This window comes from Neopsephotus bourkii, unplaced genomic scaffold (genome assembly GCF_033783945.1).
Source record: "Neopsephotus bourkii isolate Nb327-2 ecotype Australia unplaced genomic scaffold, CSIRO-AGI_Nbou_v1 NB_659, whole genome shotgun sequence".
NCBI lineage: Eukaryota > Metazoa > Chordata > Aves > Psittaciformes > Psittacidae > Neopsephotus > Neopsephotus bourkii.
This window is the reverse complement of record NW_026901158.1, coordinates 5,221,509-5,237,331: the sequence shown is the minus strand read 5'-3', so window position 1 is coordinate 5,237,331 and position 15,823 is coordinate 5,221,509. Positions and strand designations below refer to the sequence as shown.

Genomic DNA, 15,823 nt, shown 5'->3' with positions numbered 1-15,823 from the left:
CTGCTCCTTGCTTCCAGGGGGCTGGCTGCTGAGGCTCAGCCATGCCCGAGCGCAGGATGGTGGCCACTATTCCTGCCTGGCCAGCAACGTAGCTGGGGAGGCCAGGAGGCATTTCTACGTGGAGGTCCTAGGTAAGGAGAGGGCTTTAAGGATTTCAGTTTCATCCTTGCAGGAAGAGGCACAAGTTAAGACTGGGCACGGTGGGGGCTGCAGTGCTGGGCTCCTTTGTGCCTTAGCATGTGAGCTCAGAGGCTCGGTGAGGATGTCCAGCTGCTGAGGTCCCTGGTGCCTTGTGTTCCCAGTTCCTCCCCACATCGAGAACGTGGGTGAAGAAGAGATCATCAAAGTGCATGAGGGTCACCCCATCACCTGGTCCTGCCTGGCTGCGGGTGAGCATCACACGGGGTGGCACGAGGAGGTGGGGGCTGACCTGAGCCTCCCTTTGGGGTGCAGAGCAAACGGATGGCTGCATCCCAAAGGGAGAGAGCAGCTGAAGAGGTTCTTTGGGATAGTTCCTGGCTTTGCAGTTGGGCTGTCCGGGAAGTGCTGGGGAGGGGGAGCCCACGTGGGGAACTTGTTCCATGACATAAGCTCCGATCTTTCCCAAATGGAGCTGAAATCCCTCTAATCTGGTTTCTCCTTTAGTGGTGGGGATAATCAATCACCTCCTACTCAGGACAGTTTTCTTTCTTCTCGCTGGCTCATCCAACAGCCTGTAAAACCCTCATCCAGATCATGACAATCTTGGATTTGGGATGATGTTCCGGCTTCCCAGAAAAGCCCCAGCGCAGTGACCCCGGTCAGGCTGTGCTCACACATGGAAAAACTTCACTATTGAAGGCTCAAACCTGCTTTCCATCCCACACAGGCAACCCCCAGCCCCAGATCACCTGGCTGAAAGACGGCCACGCTCTGCCCAGTGGGGACACCTCCATATCTCCTGATGGCTCCATGCTCCACATCCCCCGAGCCTCCCTGTCTGATGCTGGCCGCTACTCCTGCTCTGTGGCAAATCAAACCAAGCACTACCTGCTACATGTTTTGGGTATGAGATGCTTTTGGATGGAGACAGAGTCTCAGGTGTGAGCAGGGGACATGGAATTAGAGGGCTTTGTCATTGACTACCCCAGGTAGGTGGTGAGGATCCCTTGGTATGGAATGGCATAAGGTCTTGGATGTGACCCCAAGCACTTGTGAGACCTCTTGGAGGGTCCATGTAGTGCAGGATCTGTTTCTGATGATGGTGTATGGGAAAGGGGTATATATCTTTTGGTTTTGGAGGGCAGCAACTCAGGGCAGAGTCTGAAGCTGGACTTGTGTTGTACATGCTGTATGGTCAAGTCCAACTCCCTGATCTTGGGTCATGCTCTCTGGTGGGGAGGTGAAGCATTGGGAAGCCTAAGTGGGTGCTGAAGCTGATCAGCTGCACAAATACATCTCTGCAGCCAGTCCTACCTTTGCTGGAGATGCCCACAGCGCTGCTGCTGCAGAAGAAGTCACGGTGATCATCAACAACCCCATCTCCCTGGTCTGCGAGGCTCTGGAATACCCATCTCCCAGTATCACCTGGCTAAAGGATGAGGTTCCCCTCAAAGCATCTAGAAACATCCTCCTGCTCCCTGGTACTGTGCTGGCATGACCACAGTGCCCCCTTGCTGCATGCCTGTGGGATTGGGAGCGGGGCTTTTCGTTGGTCTGGCTGTGGTCCAGGGCAATGGGATGATGAGGTCATCATCCTGCAGGACCCATCAGGTGGATGCTGCTTTTCTATGTGCTGCATCATCTAATTATCAATAGAGCGTCCTCAGCAGCATCAGTGGGATAGCACTGATTTCCATAAACCTGGAAACTGGGCTCCAGAGGAGCATTGGACCCCCTTGGGTCAGGCTTGCGGGTGGTCAGCAGGTCCCTTAGGATGCCTTCTGTGCTGCTTGGGGATAGAGAGCTGAGGATGTGAGTAGAGACCCCCTCAGGAGATCCCCCTTTGCCCAGGTGGCCACGGGCTGCAGATCCTGAATGCACAAGAAGAGGATGCAGGCACATACAGCTGCATTGTGGCCAATGGAGACGGGGAGGCCATGAAGAACTACTCTGTGAAGGTCCTGGGTGCGGGAGCTTTCCATGCCTTTAATTCCTGCAGAGATCCCCCCACTGTAACCAAGCCAGTGCTCCTTCCTTCCCTTCCCATGCCTTCATCCCAGGGAGCTGCACCTTGTGCAGCTGGTGTTGCCACCCAAAAAAGCATCTGATCTCCCCTGTCAGGTTAAAGCCATTCCCCTTTGTCCTGTCCCTACAGACCCTTGTCAAAGGCCCCTCTCCAGCTTTCTTGCTGGCCCCTTTATGCACTGGAAAGTGCTATGGGGTCTCCTCAGAGCCTTTTCTTCTCCAGGCTGACCAACCCCAACTCTCTCAGCCTGTCTTTCACAGGAGAGGGTGCACTTGCTCCCACTATGCCACTGACGTGGCACAAAACAATACTGGTCCCAACACACCCCCGAAGGACACCACTTGTTGAGTCCATCAGTATCCCGAGGTGCTGCCTGTCGTTGACTAGGGCAAAGCAAGGCGATGAGAGCTCTTCTCTCCTCTGTGCCATGTCTCCACACTAGTTCCTCCCTGGATTGCTGGAGATGAGCCTTCAGGGGAATATGCTGTGAAGGAGGTGAAAGCCAGGGTCAACAGCACAGTGATGCTGGAGTGTGAGACCTGGGCTGTGCCCGAGCCCATCATCCACTGGTACAAGGACAAGCAGGTGAGGCCCTGACTGTGACTCCTAAAAGAGGAGGTGCTGGCTGGGCTCTATCCCACTCCTGGCTGTGTAATCTCCTCCTACCATTGTTTCCTCTGTGCCTTGTGCCCATGCAGCTCCTGGAAAGCGATGGCCACCTCCAGATCCTCAGCGAGGGGCAGGTCCTTCAGATCAAACCAGCCAGTGTCTCAGATTCGGGGCATTACAGCTGCGTGGCCACCAATGCTGTGGGTGAAGATGCCAAGGACTTCATCGTGCATGTCCAAGGTGAGCCAGTGCCTGTAGCAGTGGGTGCCTCAGCAAGAGGAGGGGTCCTTGGTGGGGTCCTTGTGGGAGCAGAGCAGGGTGTGCAGGAAGGGAGCTTGTACCTGCAGGAAAACAAGCATCTCCTTGGTGCCAGTCAGGCCTGGGCAGATGCTCTGGTTGCATGTGGAGGTGCGAGTCCCCATTCCCCACAGCTGACCACAGCCTGTCCCCGCAGTGCCACCCTTCTTCCAGCAGCAGACAAGCTCCAGTGAAGCACTTGAGGTCTTCTACCGGGAGGAAGACCAGGATGGGGAGGTGACGGAGCACCGGCAAGCTGTCCTCAACCAGCCCACCGCCCTGTACTGCGACACCAACGCCATTCCACCGCCCCAGCTCACCTGGTACAAGGATGGGGAGCCCCTCTCCCCTGGCCAGGGTGTGCGGATGCTGTTAGGTAATAAGCATGGACCCCCACTGTGGGGTTTGAAGGGGGCTCCTGCAGAAGCTCTGTGGGTTGAGAGCATCCATAGTGTGGAGGAGGTTGGATCCTGCCTGTGGGACATGCAGGGATGCAGGAGGGACCCTCTGACCGCTGCTCTTTGCCATAGGGGGCCGGGTGCTGGAGCTGCCGGCAGTGAGGGAGGAGGATGCAGGCAGGTACACGTGTGAGGCAGCCGGTGCAGCGGGACGGGGCCGCCTGCACTATGAGCTGGAGGTGCTGAGTGAGTACGGGGCTGGGGCAGGGAGAGGATGGAGGCACACGGCAGCCCCATAACCGCCTGCTTCCAGCCGCCCCGGCCTTCCGCGGTGCCACGGAGGACTTGGCTGAGGAGGTGACGGCCACCATCAATGGCACCGTCCGCTTCAGGTGCGAGGCCACTGGGCACCCGGTGCCTGCGGTGTCCTGGCTCTGGAATGATGTCCCTGTTGTGGCTGGCCCACGGCATCAGCTCCTGGAGGGCGGCACAGTGCTGCAGGTCGGTGTCCCCCTCGGCTGGGGGCAGCACAATAGAGATCAGATGGAGGGAATGAGATGCTCTTCCCTCCCTTGGGTTGCTGTGTGCCAAGGTCCCTAAGGGAGCCCCAGCAGAGCTCTGCTCCCCCTTTGCAGGTGGCTGCAGTGGAGGTGGGTGACATGGGCAGCTACACGTGCGTGGCCGAGAACCCGGCTGGGTCAGCTGAGAAGCACTTTGCCCTCACTGTGCAGGGTAAGGTATTGCCAGCAACCCTTCCCTGGTTGCTGATTCACCACCCTCCTCCTCCTCCTCTTCCTCTTTTGCTAGCAGTGGCTCCCAAACCACATGGCTGCCTCTGTCTCCTCGTGCTTTCATGCTTACCCTGTGCCAGGAGGTGCCAGCACAAGATGCTCGGTGTGCATCTCCTCCTGCGGAGAGCTCAGCCTCTGCGGTGATGCTTCCCCCTTGGCTCTGTCTTTTGGGGTGTTCTGGAGCAGAAGCTCCCTGGATTGCGGGCACAAACCCCGAAAGCATCGATGGTGTCATCAACGGCAGCATCTCGTTGGTGTGCGATGTCCGGTCCCACCCCACAGCAGAGATTGCCTGGTACAAGGATGGCCGCATCCTGCAGCTCAGTGAGGAGGTGACCCTCACTCCAGGTACATCAGGGGGACAGCCTCTCCCCTGGGGCTGGGCATAGCCACTGGTGGTGGGCTCTAGCTCTCCTAATCAGCCCTTCTGTATGCCACACATGGCACCCAAGCTCAGAGTTTTAGCTGTTCCATGCACTAACATCCTGCTGCTCTGGAGAGCATCCTGCAGACTCTGCACTGCTGCTCCCCAGGAGCTCAGCACCCTTTGCTGCTGTGCACCATGAGGCCTCGGACCTCAAAGCGGGGTTTGGATGGTCAGACACCTTTTAGACAGAGCTTGGCTGGCTGCTTTCCTGTGGGGTGCTCCAGACCTGCTCCTGACTCCTTGCTCTGCTCCCTGCAGGCTCCCGGGTGCTGCAGCTCTCTCGCCTGCAGTCTTCCAGCTCGGGCACATACACGTGTGTGGCGCTGAATGTAGCTGGCCAGGATGAGAAGCGCTTCATCCTCACTGTGCATGGTAGGGGGTGAGGGCTTCGGAGGGAGCTTTGCCTCCCAAGTGCCCACTAGAGCTGAGAGCAAACATCAGGCTCCTTTTCACTCTTCCATCCCTGCTCCTTCCCCTCCTCAGAGCCCCCTGACATCCAGGACCCGCAGCAGGAGATGCTCGAAGCCAACATGGGGACCTCTCTCATCCTGACCTGCCAAGTCACCGGTGTGACCGCCCCTGCCATCACCTGGCTGAAGGATGGGAGCCCGCTGGGTATGTGCACAGCACAGCCTGGGCCATGCTGCCATCCCCACCCTTGCTGCCACCCTCTCTGAAGCAATCCTGCCTCAGTTTCCCCATTTCTAATCCTGCTGCAAGAGACCTCTAGAGCCTCACAGGGGAGGGGGTAGAGCATGAAGGGGCTGGTACTTTCCCTACGTATTTTTAACAGGCCTCAGATTTGTTGCTGAGGCTTAAAGCGATGGGATGTGGGCATACGATGTGATGGAGGGATGCGGGAGTGAGCCCTGTAGGTACCAGCTTTTGGGGTATTTGCTAGGACAGGGGTTTGCCCCCAAACCAGTGGCCCTTTTCTCCTGCAGAGCTCTAGTGATGCCCAGTGCAATGCAGACCCCATCCTCTGCTTTAGCAATGTCCCCAAACCTGGGTCCTGGGGGTAGGAAGAGTGGAGCATGATAGTATCCCTGGGAGAGGGCTTGGTGGAGCATCACTGCTGCAGCACCTTCATTCACCCTCTCTCCTTGCAGACAACAGCCCAGAGCAGGGCCTGGTGCCTGGGGGGAGCCAGCTGCAGCTCAGCCCCCTCCAGCCCTTCCACCAGGGCCGGTACACTTGCCTGGTGCAGGGCACAGGCACTGAGACACGCAAGGACTTCCTGGTGCTGGTGCGAGGTAGGGCTTCCTGTGATGGCTCCTCCATCAGAGGGAGCCTTCATTCCCTTCCTCTTCCTCCCCATCCTCATCCTCCCTCTCTCCCCGGTGCAGTGGCACCCCGGATCACCAGCGCGGGGGTCCCCAGTGAGCACAGCGTGCTGGAGGGCGGAGGGGTGATGCTGGAGTGCCAGGCAGAGGGGCAGCCCCCGCCCCGGATCTCCTGGCTGAAGGATGGGCAGCCCCTGCGGCTGCAGCCCCCTTCCCACGCCCGGTGAGTCTGCACCATCCGTGCCTCAGTTTCCCCCTGTGCAGTGCGAGGCAGGGTGAGCTCTGCTGCTGCTTCCCCCTCCGACTGCTTGGGCTGGCACAGGGTGCCCAGAGAAGCTGTGGCTGCCCCATCCCTGGCAGTGCTCAAGGCCAGGTTGGACACAGGGGCTTGGAGCAAGCTGCTCCAGTGGAAGGGGTCCCTGCCCGTGGCAGGGGTTGGAGCTGGATGAGCTTTAAGCTCCCTTCCCATCCAAACCACTCTGTGATTGCTGAGGAACATCATCATGCGTCAAGCCCTGGTACCCTGGATGGCCCTGCTTCCTGGCAGAGTCCCAGCCACTGCCCTGGCCTTGCAGCACATCCCAAACCCTGCAACCTGGGTTTGAACCAAGCACAGAGCATCTCCACCCCATGGGCACATTAGGGATGGACACACAGGTCACTGCTCCATCCTCCCCATGCAGGATGTCCCCGGATGGCAGCTCCCTGCTCCTTGAGGGTCTCCAAGCTGCCGACTCGGGGGCATACACGTGCCTGGCCCGGAACAGCGCAGGTGAAGACACACAGCTGCACACACTGAGCGTGCTGGGTGAGCAGAGCCGGGACCCATGGGCAGGGCCAGGGCCATCAGCTCCTTGCAGCCACATCAGCCCCTCTGTCCCCTCGCCCAGTCCCTCCTGCCATCCAGAGAGGTGCTGATGACTCAGAGGTGGTCCGGGGTGTCCTGTCTGCAATGGTGACACTGGAGTGCCAGGCACGGGGGTCCCCTCCACTGCACGTGACCTGGCTGAAGGATGGGCTGCCCCTGCAGTTGTCCCCCCGTGTCACCCTGTTATCAGCTGGGCATGTTCTCCGGTAAGAAGCCACCCCTGTAGTGATGCTCGGATGCAGGCTTTGGGACTGGTACCCAGGTTTGATTGATGGGGTGCACGCTGAGGTGGCTGCATCTCAGTGTGGAGGCTTTGGTGGGCAGAGGGGGACCTGGACGTGATGTCTCCATCCCATCCCTGTTTCCCATTCCGTGGGATAGGATCTCCAAGGCACAGGTCTCTGACGCCGGGCTCTACACCTGCATTGCTTCCAGCCGGGCAGGGGTGGCCGATCGCAGCTTCGTCCTGCAGATACGGGGTATGGGAAATGAGGGATTCGGGGAGGGCAGACCCTGCGGGGATGCTGAGTGCCCACAGGACAGCAGGGACCTGCCAAGCACATCCCCAGTGCCTGGGCATCCCCCTTTCCTCCCATAACCCCCTATAAAGGGAATTCCTCCCTCCCCAGTGCCTCCCGTCCTGGAGAGCCCGGACAGCAGTGAGGAACAGATGGTGGCCGAGGGCTCCGATGTCACCTTCACCTGCGATGCCACCGGGTCCCCAGCACCGGCAGTGACCTGGCTGAAGGATGGAGAGCCCCTGCCATGGCAGAGCACCGGGGAGCGCGGCACCCCACGGCTGAGCCTGGGGGCTGTGGGGCCGGCTGATGCTGGGGTGTACTCCTGCCTGGCTGCAAACGAGGTGGGGGAGGCCAGCAAAGCCTTCCACCTGCTGGTGATGGGTGCGTGCGTCCGCCGGGGATGTGGGAGCAAGGGTGTGTTTTGGGTGCGAGGAGGGGATGAGCGCACCCATCTCACTGTGTGCCTTGCAGAGCCACCCCGCATCAAGGCTGCGTCCCAGCCCACCGAGATGGCCATCACTGTGGGCACCCCGCTAGAGCTGACGTGCGTGGTGACGGGGGTCCCCGTGCCCACTGTCACCTGGGAGAAGGATGGACGGCTGCTGGCAGGGCCCTGGCTTGTGTTGGGGAATGAGAGCACCCTCCACATCGAGAGCACGAAGGTAGAGGCTCCTCTTCCTTCTCCCCACTTGCACTTTCTCTTTGTGCCCCAGGGTTTCTCTCTCCTGGCTCTGTGTAGGTGGCTGATGCTGGTCTGTACACCTGCCTGGCGACCAGTCCTGCTGGGGAGGACAGCAGGAGCTTCCACATCACCATCCAAGGTAACATGGCCCTAGAATGGGAGCCTTATGCATGATGTATGGGGACAAATATGTGGGTGCCCAACCCATTCACCACCCCCTGACTCCCACAGCACCTCTCAGCATGGCGAGCATCGGAGAGACCCCCAGCATCACTGCTATGGTGGGCGGGCAGCTCATCCTGGAGTGCCCAAAGGATGCTGTGCCGTCCCCACACATCGAGTGGCACCGGGAGGGCTCCCCGCTGCAGGTGTGTGTGATGTGATGGGACCTGGGCTGGTGCAGGGGCTGGGGTGCACCTTAACCAGCCCCTTGGGGCTCGTGGTGGTGGTGAATGGGGAGGAGATGCTGATGGAAGGTTCTGGGGGGGGGGGTGTCAGGAGGATTCCCACAGGCGCATCCTGGCCGAGGGACGCTTCCTGCAGATCCAGGCTGTGGTGGCAGCGGATGGTGGGGAATACAGCTGTAGGGACACCAATGCACCGGGGGGCACCAGCCGGAGCATCCACATGGAGGTCCATGGTGAGTGCCACCCTGTCACGGGGCTTTGGTAGCGGTGAACGCTCCCTCCCCATTAGCTCGGGGCTGTGCAGTGCTATGGGGTGCCCCGTGGTTGGGGTAGTGGGAAGGCAGGGTTGGGGCTGAGGCTCTCCATGCCCTGAGCCCTGTCTCTGGCTTTCTGCTCTGCCGCAGTGGCCCCGGAGATCCAGGCGGGCCCCGGGGAGGTGAGAGCACTGCTCAATGGCTCTGCCGTGCTGCCGTGCCGGGCGCAGGGGTGGCCCGGGCCCCGAGTGACGTGGCGGAGGGATGGACGGCTCCTGCCCCTCCGCGGGAGCAGCAGGTACGGGGCTGTGCGGGCACCAGGAGCTGGCTCTCGGGTCGTGCCACCCTCCCCATCAGTGGGTGTTTGGTGTGCCTGGAGCACCGGCCCCCTATAAAAAGCTGGCCCCACACTAGTGGACACGTGCTATGGGGCTGCAGTGGTACGTGTCACCCTCCCCGATGCCTGTCCCCATGTGTTGCAGCCCGGACATGCGGAGCCTCAAGGGGCTGCTTTGCTCTCCTTGCCCAGGCTGCAGCTCCTGCCAGGAGGCTCCCTGCAGATTAACCCTGTTCAGGTCCAGGATTCAGGCTATTACCTCTGCATGGCATCCAGCCCTGCCGGCTCCGACTGGCGAGGCCTGGACCTCCACATCCTGGGTAAGTGGATGAGCCCGATGGGTCCTTCCTGGGCTCACCCCAGTCCAACCCATGGCTGCTGGGCAGCTCTCATCGGTGCAATGATGTGCTGCCATCCTCTGATCATCATCACCATGTGCTTCCACAGTCCCTCCTGCCATCAGCCCCGGGCCCTCCAACCTCACCCTGCTGGCTCAGCAGCCGGCCACACTGGGCTGTGATGCCTGGGGATCCCCTGAGCCCCACATCAGATGGGAGAAGGATGGACACCCCCTGAACCCACACCTCCCGCCTGGCGCCTACAGGTACCCACAGCACCGGGCACCTCACCCACCAAAGGGTTTCACCATAGGACCCTTCCTTCCCTTCTCCCTGTTCCTCATGGGGCAGAGGTTGACCCCGATGCTCTGCCCATGCAGCTTGCAGTCATCTGGGTCACTGCTCATCACCAGCCCTGGTCCCCGGGATGAGGGGTGGTTCGAGTGCATCGCTACCAATGCTGCTGGAGAGGCACGCAAGGCCTTCAGTGTGTCCGTCCATGGTGAGTGAGCTGTTAGGGCTGGGAGCAGCTTTCCCAGGTGCCACGGGTCTCCTGTGGGGTTGGGTCCCCTCTCTAGAACTGGGCAAGAAAGAAAGCAATGTCTATGCCCAAGTGCATGGGGATGGAATCCCATTCAGCATCTGCCATGCAGCCCTGCTCACCTTCTTGCCTTGCCCCCCCCAGTGCCTCCCACCATTGCCGATGACCTTACAGACGTGGTGGTCACCCGGCTGTCCCCTGCTGTCCTTACCTGCTACAGCTCCGGTGTGCCCCCCCCTGCAGTGTCATGGAGCAAGGAGGGGGCTCGTCTGGGCAGCCGTGGAGGGGGGTACCGCATCCTGCCCACAGGTACAGGCACGGGGCAGCGCAGCCCCAGCAGGGCACTGGGTCCCTGCCTGCCTTCTGCCTGCTGCCTCCCTCCGCTGCCTTGCAGGGGCCCTGGAGATCAGGCAGGCGCTGCCCGCACACGCTGGTCACTACACATGCACTGCGAGGAGCGCTGCTGGCACGGCCCGAAAGCACCTCCGGCTCACGGTGCATGGTACATGCAGCTCCCAGCGGGTCCTGATCCCTGTTCCTTGGCACAGCTTGGAGGGGAGCCCTGCTGAGCAGCGCTGCCCTGCTGCTTGCAGACCCCCCTGCCTTGAAGCCCCTGCCTGCCATGGTGATGGTGATGATCAACACCAGCACGGTGCTGTCCTGCGAGGCGACAGGCATCCCCCAGCCGGAGGTCACCTGGCTGAAGGATGGTGTTGGCATTGCCGGAGGTGAGAGGGAGCCTGCTTGGGGCTGGCAGAGCCCGTGCTGCCTGCAGCCTTTGCCTGGGGTGGGGATTGGGTGCCATGGGTTGTGGGTGTCCTAGCAGGGTGCTGGGTGACACTGGATGGTTCTCCCAGCTCCTGACCAGGATGGGTGCAGTGGTCGCTGGAGCCATTCCCTGGAGAAGCCCCAGGAAGGGTGGGAAGCAGTCCCTGCACACCATCCATCCGCACACTGGCATGGCTGCATTGCACACCCTGCCCTTCATTCCCTGCAGGGCCTGGGCTGAAGGTGCTCCCCAACGGGCAGCTCCATCTCCTGCAAGCCTCCCCAAGGGATGCAGGCACCTACCTGTGCGTGGCTCGCAACCCCTCAGGCACTGCTGCGGGGAGGACCAGGCTGATTGTGCAAGGTAAGGCAGCAACCAGAGCCCCATCACTTGCCCTCTCCTCTTGCTCTGCTCCTTCCCCTGCACCCTGCAGTGAGATGTGGCTGTGAAGGTGCAAGCAAATCCCTGTCCTTGCCCCATCCAGTGCCCCCCGTCATTGCCGCTGGCCCGGTGGAGCTGGCTGTGCTGGAGGGGCTGGAGGTGCTGCTGCCCTGTGCTGCCCGTGGTGTTCCTGAGCCCCGCGTGTCCTGGAGCCGGGATGGAGCCCCAGTGCGGGGCGGTGGGGGGAAGGCCACTGTCCTGCCCTCCGGGGACCTACTGCTCCGGGATGTCCAGGTAAGGACCACCCCTTCCTGCTGCCAAGCCAGCTGTAAGGCCAAACAAGTGTCTGCTGCTGCTGAAAGGAAAGGGTTGTTCTGCATCACGCCGTGTCCCTGGCTGCTTTCAGAAAGGGAAAACCCTGTTTGGTCCTCTGCAATCTGTTGGGTTGGGGCAGTGTGTGATTCAGGCAGTGGATGACCTACGGCTTTTTGGGTGCACAGAGCCACAGCGCAGTGAGCCCCGGCTGCAGCTGGACCCCAGACTCAAGCTGACCGCTCCTTATCCTCCCCTTTTCCCCATGCAGGAAGGGGATGCCGGGAGCTACTCCTGCACCGCGGTGAACTCGGCCGGGAGCGCTGCTCGCCGGCTCTCCCTCTCCATCCACACCCTGCCCACCTTCACCCGCCTGCCCCAGGACGTCACCCTGAGCCGGGGCGAGCGGCTGGAGCTGGTCTGTGCCGCCACGGGCAGCCCCCAGCCCCGAGTATCCTGGATGTCCAACGGGCAGCTCATCACCGGTGCGTCGGCAGCGGGCAGGGGATGCTGAGCCTGGGGGAGGATGCAGTCCTGCTGCCATCCCAGGCTTTGTTCCACTTACCGGAGCACCGGCATGCCTGGGTGTGTAGGGTTTGTATGGCTGGTCCCCAACCACGCTGTTTGGGTGTTTTGCACCCACAGATGGCGTGTCGGGGCAGAGTGGATGGAGCACCCTGAGACGGGAGGCAGCCACGCGTGCCAACAGCGGGACCTACATCTGCCATGCAGAGAACAAAGCTGGTGCCATCAGGGCCACCGCCTTTGTCTCCATCAGAGGTAGGTGCTGGCAGGGAACCGGGGTGCTCAGCTGGCCCCCTACCTCTGCCATCCTTCTCCCTTTCCCAGAGGCACCCATCATACTGGGGGACCCCAGCACCTACCAGGTGGAGCATCCCGGGGATGATGTCCTTCTCCATTGCAACGCCCAGGGCCACCCCCTGCCCCTTGTCCGCTGGAGCAAGGATGGGGTGCCGGTGGTGGCTGGTGGGCGCCTGCGTCTGCTGCACAATGGCTCCTTGGCCATCCAAGCCGTGAGGGTGAGTGGGGCTTAAGGGGTGCCAGTGCTTTCCATGACAAAGCCAAGCACTGCATTGATGCTGTTGGTACCGCTAGAGCACCGACGAGGGTCACTACCGGTGTGTGGCAGAGAATGATGCAGGCACAGCGGCAAAGGTGATCACCGTGGCCCTACAGAGTGAGTGCTGCCCCCTCTGCACCCACTTTTTGAGGGACTGCCTATCACATCACCCCTCAGCCCTCCCCGATCCCCCTTTGGGCCCTTGGGGAATGGCCACAGTACCACTGGGATGCTGCACTGCTCTCCTTGCCCAGGTGCCCCCGTGGTGGTGGTGATGCCGCGGGTGGTGGTGGTGCGAGCCGGGCAGCGGGTGCTGCTGCACTGTGTCGTGTCTGGGGAGCCCACCCCGTCTGTGGAGTGGCAGCGCGATGGGGAGCCATTGCCCGAGGGTCCCCGTGCCCGCATCCTGCCCAATGCCACGCTGCTGCTGCCCGCTGCTGCCCGCCCCGATGCGGGCAGATACTCCTGCCTCGCTCGCAACGCCCTGGGGGCTGCTGTGGCCCATGCCTCCCTGGCTGTGCAAGGTGGGTGCCCTCCCCTGCGGCTGCATAGAATCATGGAATGGTTTGGGTTGGAATGGGACCTTTAAAGCTCATCCAGTTCCATGGGCAGGAACGCCTTCCTCTAGACTAGGGTGCTCAAAGCCTGGGGGGCTTCTTGCTGGCTCAGGGCTGGGGCTGCCCCTAGTGCTGTTACACCCCAGGGTAAGACCTCCTGCAGGGTGGTTTGGAGGGATTTGTCTTTCCTTGCTTGCTCTAAACCCCTTCAGTCATAGAATCATAGAATAGGGTTGGAAAGGACCTTAAGGTCATCTAGTTCCAATCCCCTGCCATGCTCTGGTTTGCCCTCTCTGCTCTTCTGCTGCTCACCTAAAGGTCTGAGCCCAGTCAAATCCTTATCCTACAGCTGCCCTGTGCCAGCCCACGTTCCTATTTGCCTCTCCTCAGCCTTTCTGCTCATGATTCAATTCCCATTTCCCAGGGGCTCTGCTTAATGCACAGGCGCATCCTCTCCCCCTTGGGGAGCAGAGGGCCAGGCTGGCCAGTAGCACAGAGGATGCTCTGCATGCTCCTTGCATGGCTGCTGGCATTTGATGCTGGATATGCCAGAGGAGAAGCAGACAAAAGCTTGGGCCTGTGGCCAGGACCAGGGGTTGATACAGAGCAGAATTTGGGGGGGGTTTGGTGCACATCTGTGTGTACAAGACATGGAGCCACCCTTGCAGCATCCCCCGTCAACGTGGCTGCCCAGACCTATGGGGTCTTTGAGGGCTGTGCTTGCAGCCTTCACCCCCAGAAAACGAGGTTTTCTTAACACACAAACTATGCAGAGGGCAGATTCCCCTCTTTCCCAAGGGACAGCAGCCCCAACACCACCCCCCCTGTCCCTCTCACCCCAGAGGAGCCGCGCCGGGTGCGGGGCAGCCTGGCCGGGGCCATCAACACCCATGAGCTCGGTGCCACCACCCTTGATGCCCGTGTGCTGGAGGACCCGCGGTCCGGCACCACCGCCATCCGGAGCAGCATCGGCAGCATCCCCCCCGCTGCAGGTAGGTCACCAGCCCTGCCCTCAGCCCAGGGAGGGGTTTGACCTGTGTCAGGTGTACATTTGGAGGGAAAGATGCATTTTAGCGTTTTTCTGCCCCAAAAGCAGCACCCCACAGCTGTGCTGCTCCCTATGGGAGAGGAGCCTGGGGTAGGTGGGGAGGGTTGGGTGCATGTTAGGAGAGTGACCCCTTTTCTCCCCCATCTTCAGGGCCACTGATGCGGGTGCTGGTCGCTGTCATCGCCCCCATTTACTGGTCCTTGGTGCACACCAGCAGTGAGGCCCGGAATGGGTTCCTGCTCACCCGGGGCACATTCCATCAGGAATCTCAGCTGCAGTTTGGCACAGGTGAGCAGTGTTGGGGGCCCCAGGTGTAGCTGGGGGCTCTGGAGCCTCCATCTCCCCTATGCCCCATCCCTGGGACTCATCTCTGCGCTGGGCTGAGGTTCCCATTGGAGGTAGAGCTGTGTTTAGGGATGCTGTGGGCTGCTGCTCACTGTTCCCCACTGTGGCAGGAGAGCTCCTGCGGGTCACCCACCTCTCCCGGGGCACGGATGCTGCTGGTGCTCTGCTGCTGGACACCGTGATCAGCGGCTCCGTGCCCGAGAGCATCGGTGATGCCACGGTGCTGCTGCAGGTGCTGGTGCTGCCCATTCTCCCTGCGGGGCAACCTCTTTCATACTGGGATCCTGGGGGGGGGGGTGTCCATGGCTGACCCTGCTCCCTGCCTCCCCCCAGGACTTCAATGAGCGCTATGTGCAGACGGGCACAGGGCGGCTCTCGGGGGGCTCAGTGCAGAGATTCCTGCGGGATGGGCACATCATCCGTGCCCGCTGCAACCACACCATCGTGTATGACCCCCCCGTGGGCCTGCAGCATCCCCGGGTGCAGCATGTCCGGGCCAGCTCCATCAAAACCTCTTATGACCCAGCCTCAGAGCAGCTCCGCTTCCAGCTCCGTGCCTCGCTTGATGCTGGTAACGGAGGGATTCATAGGGATGGGGATGGAGAACCTGGGATCCCTTGTGAGCCCTGGGTGGCTCTGAGGGCACAAAGGCCACGTCCCTGCAGTGACCTGTCCCTTCCCATCACCTCCCCTTGATTCCCACAGCTGATGGAGACCAGTGCCCACTGGGATTCATCCTGGGCCCTGGGCAGCTGCACTGCATTGGTACGGACCCTTCCCGAGGGGGGTGTGAGGATGGTGCTGCATGGTGCTACCTCCCCAGCACCCCAACCCTGTCTCTGCTCCCCAGATATCGATGAATGTGCCATGGGGTCCCATGCCTGCCGGTACAACCAGCTCTGCCAGAACACTGCAGGGACCTACCGCTGCGTCTGCCCTCCCGGCTACCACTCGCTGGGCACTGGCTGGCCATGCCTGGGTACGAGCTGGGCACAGGGTCACAGTCGCTCTCCTGCCCTGCTCCAGCCTCGGTTTCCCCATCCCATCTCTTTCCTCCCCCAGACATAAACGAGTGCCTGCAGGTTCCTCCACCGTGTGCCTTCGAGTGCCGCAACCTGCGGGGCTCCTACGAGTGCCTGTGTCCCTCCGGCAGGACCCTGCTGCCGGATGGGGACTGTGGGGCAGCAGAGCTGGATGGAGGGGACACAACGGACAGCACCCACCGGGACACCCCCGTGGGCAGGCTGGGGCCAAGCAGCCCCTGGGGAGGGTCCTTACGCACCCAGCTTGCCCTTCGCCGGGTGGCAAAGGATGTGGGGCTGGGTGCCCGGGGTCCTCCGTGCCCCATGGGCTTCATCAGGAGGAATGGCACCTGCACTGGTGAGTGTGCATCAGGGAAAGGCTTTGCAG

The 15,823-nt window shown here is 61.3% G+C and overlaps 1 protein-coding gene across 1 annotated transcript in view; it reads left to right on the top strand.

The window, feature by feature from the left end:
* Positions 1–15,823, top strand: part of HMCN2 (hemicentin 2) — a 34,780-nt gene that overhangs the window by 17,546 nt on the left and 1,411 nt on the right. The window contains exons 36-80 of the mRNA XM_061352750.1: positions 18–131; positions 303–389; positions 869–1,045; positions 1,446–1,622; positions 1,993–2,106; positions 2,610–2,752; positions 2,866–3,016; positions 3,231–3,449; positions 3,604–3,717; positions 3,785–3,972; positions 4,107–4,203; positions 4,449–4,610; positions 4,948–5,061; positions 5,173–5,304; positions 5,799–5,942; positions 6,036–6,195; positions 6,656–6,780; positions 6,863–7,046; positions 7,222–7,319; positions 7,470–7,742; positions 7,833–8,023; positions 8,101–8,182; positions 8,275–8,411; positions 8,542–8,683; positions 8,855–9,002; positions 9,234–9,361; positions 9,489–9,645; positions 9,760–9,881; positions 10,065–10,229; positions 10,315–10,422; positions 10,514–10,648; positions 10,918–11,052; positions 11,174–11,364; positions 11,654–11,867; positions 12,028–12,162; positions 12,232–12,422; positions 12,499–12,580; positions 12,718–12,987; positions 13,863–14,012; positions 14,219–14,356; positions 14,524–14,645; positions 14,747–14,984; positions 15,119–15,178; positions 15,264–15,392; positions 15,476–15,793. Of these exons, the coding sequence (XP_061208734.1) occupies positions 18–131; positions 303–389; positions 869–1,045; positions 1,446–1,622; positions 1,993–2,106; positions 2,610–2,752; positions 2,866–3,016; positions 3,231–3,449; positions 3,604–3,717; positions 3,785–3,972; positions 4,107–4,203; positions 4,449–4,610; positions 4,948–5,061; positions 5,173–5,304; positions 5,799–5,942; positions 6,036–6,195; positions 6,656–6,780; positions 6,863–7,046; positions 7,222–7,319; positions 7,470–7,742; positions 7,833–8,023; positions 8,101–8,182; positions 8,275–8,411; positions 8,542–8,683; positions 8,855–9,002; positions 9,234–9,361; positions 9,489–9,645; positions 9,760–9,881; positions 10,065–10,229; positions 10,315–10,422; positions 10,514–10,648; positions 10,918–11,052; positions 11,174–11,364; positions 11,654–11,867; positions 12,028–12,162; positions 12,232–12,422; positions 12,499–12,580; positions 12,718–12,987; positions 13,863–14,012; positions 14,219–14,356; positions 14,524–14,645; positions 14,747–14,984; positions 15,119–15,178; positions 15,264–15,392; positions 15,476–15,793 (6,861 nt within the window). The remainder of the gene's footprint in view (positions 1–17; positions 132–302; positions 390–868; positions 1,046–1,445; positions 1,623–1,992; positions 2,107–2,609; positions 2,753–2,865; positions 3,017–3,230; positions 3,450–3,603; positions 3,718–3,784; positions 3,973–4,106; positions 4,204–4,448; positions 4,611–4,947; positions 5,062–5,172; positions 5,305–5,798; positions 5,943–6,035; positions 6,196–6,655; positions 6,781–6,862; positions 7,047–7,221; positions 7,320–7,469; positions 7,743–7,832; positions 8,024–8,100; positions 8,183–8,274; positions 8,412–8,541; positions 8,684–8,854; positions 9,003–9,233; positions 9,362–9,488; positions 9,646–9,759; positions 9,882–10,064; positions 10,230–10,314; positions 10,423–10,513; positions 10,649–10,917; positions 11,053–11,173; positions 11,365–11,653; positions 11,868–12,027; positions 12,163–12,231; positions 12,423–12,498; positions 12,581–12,717; positions 12,988–13,862; positions 14,013–14,218; positions 14,357–14,523; positions 14,646–14,746; positions 14,985–15,118; positions 15,179–15,263; positions 15,393–15,475; positions 15,794–15,823) is intronic.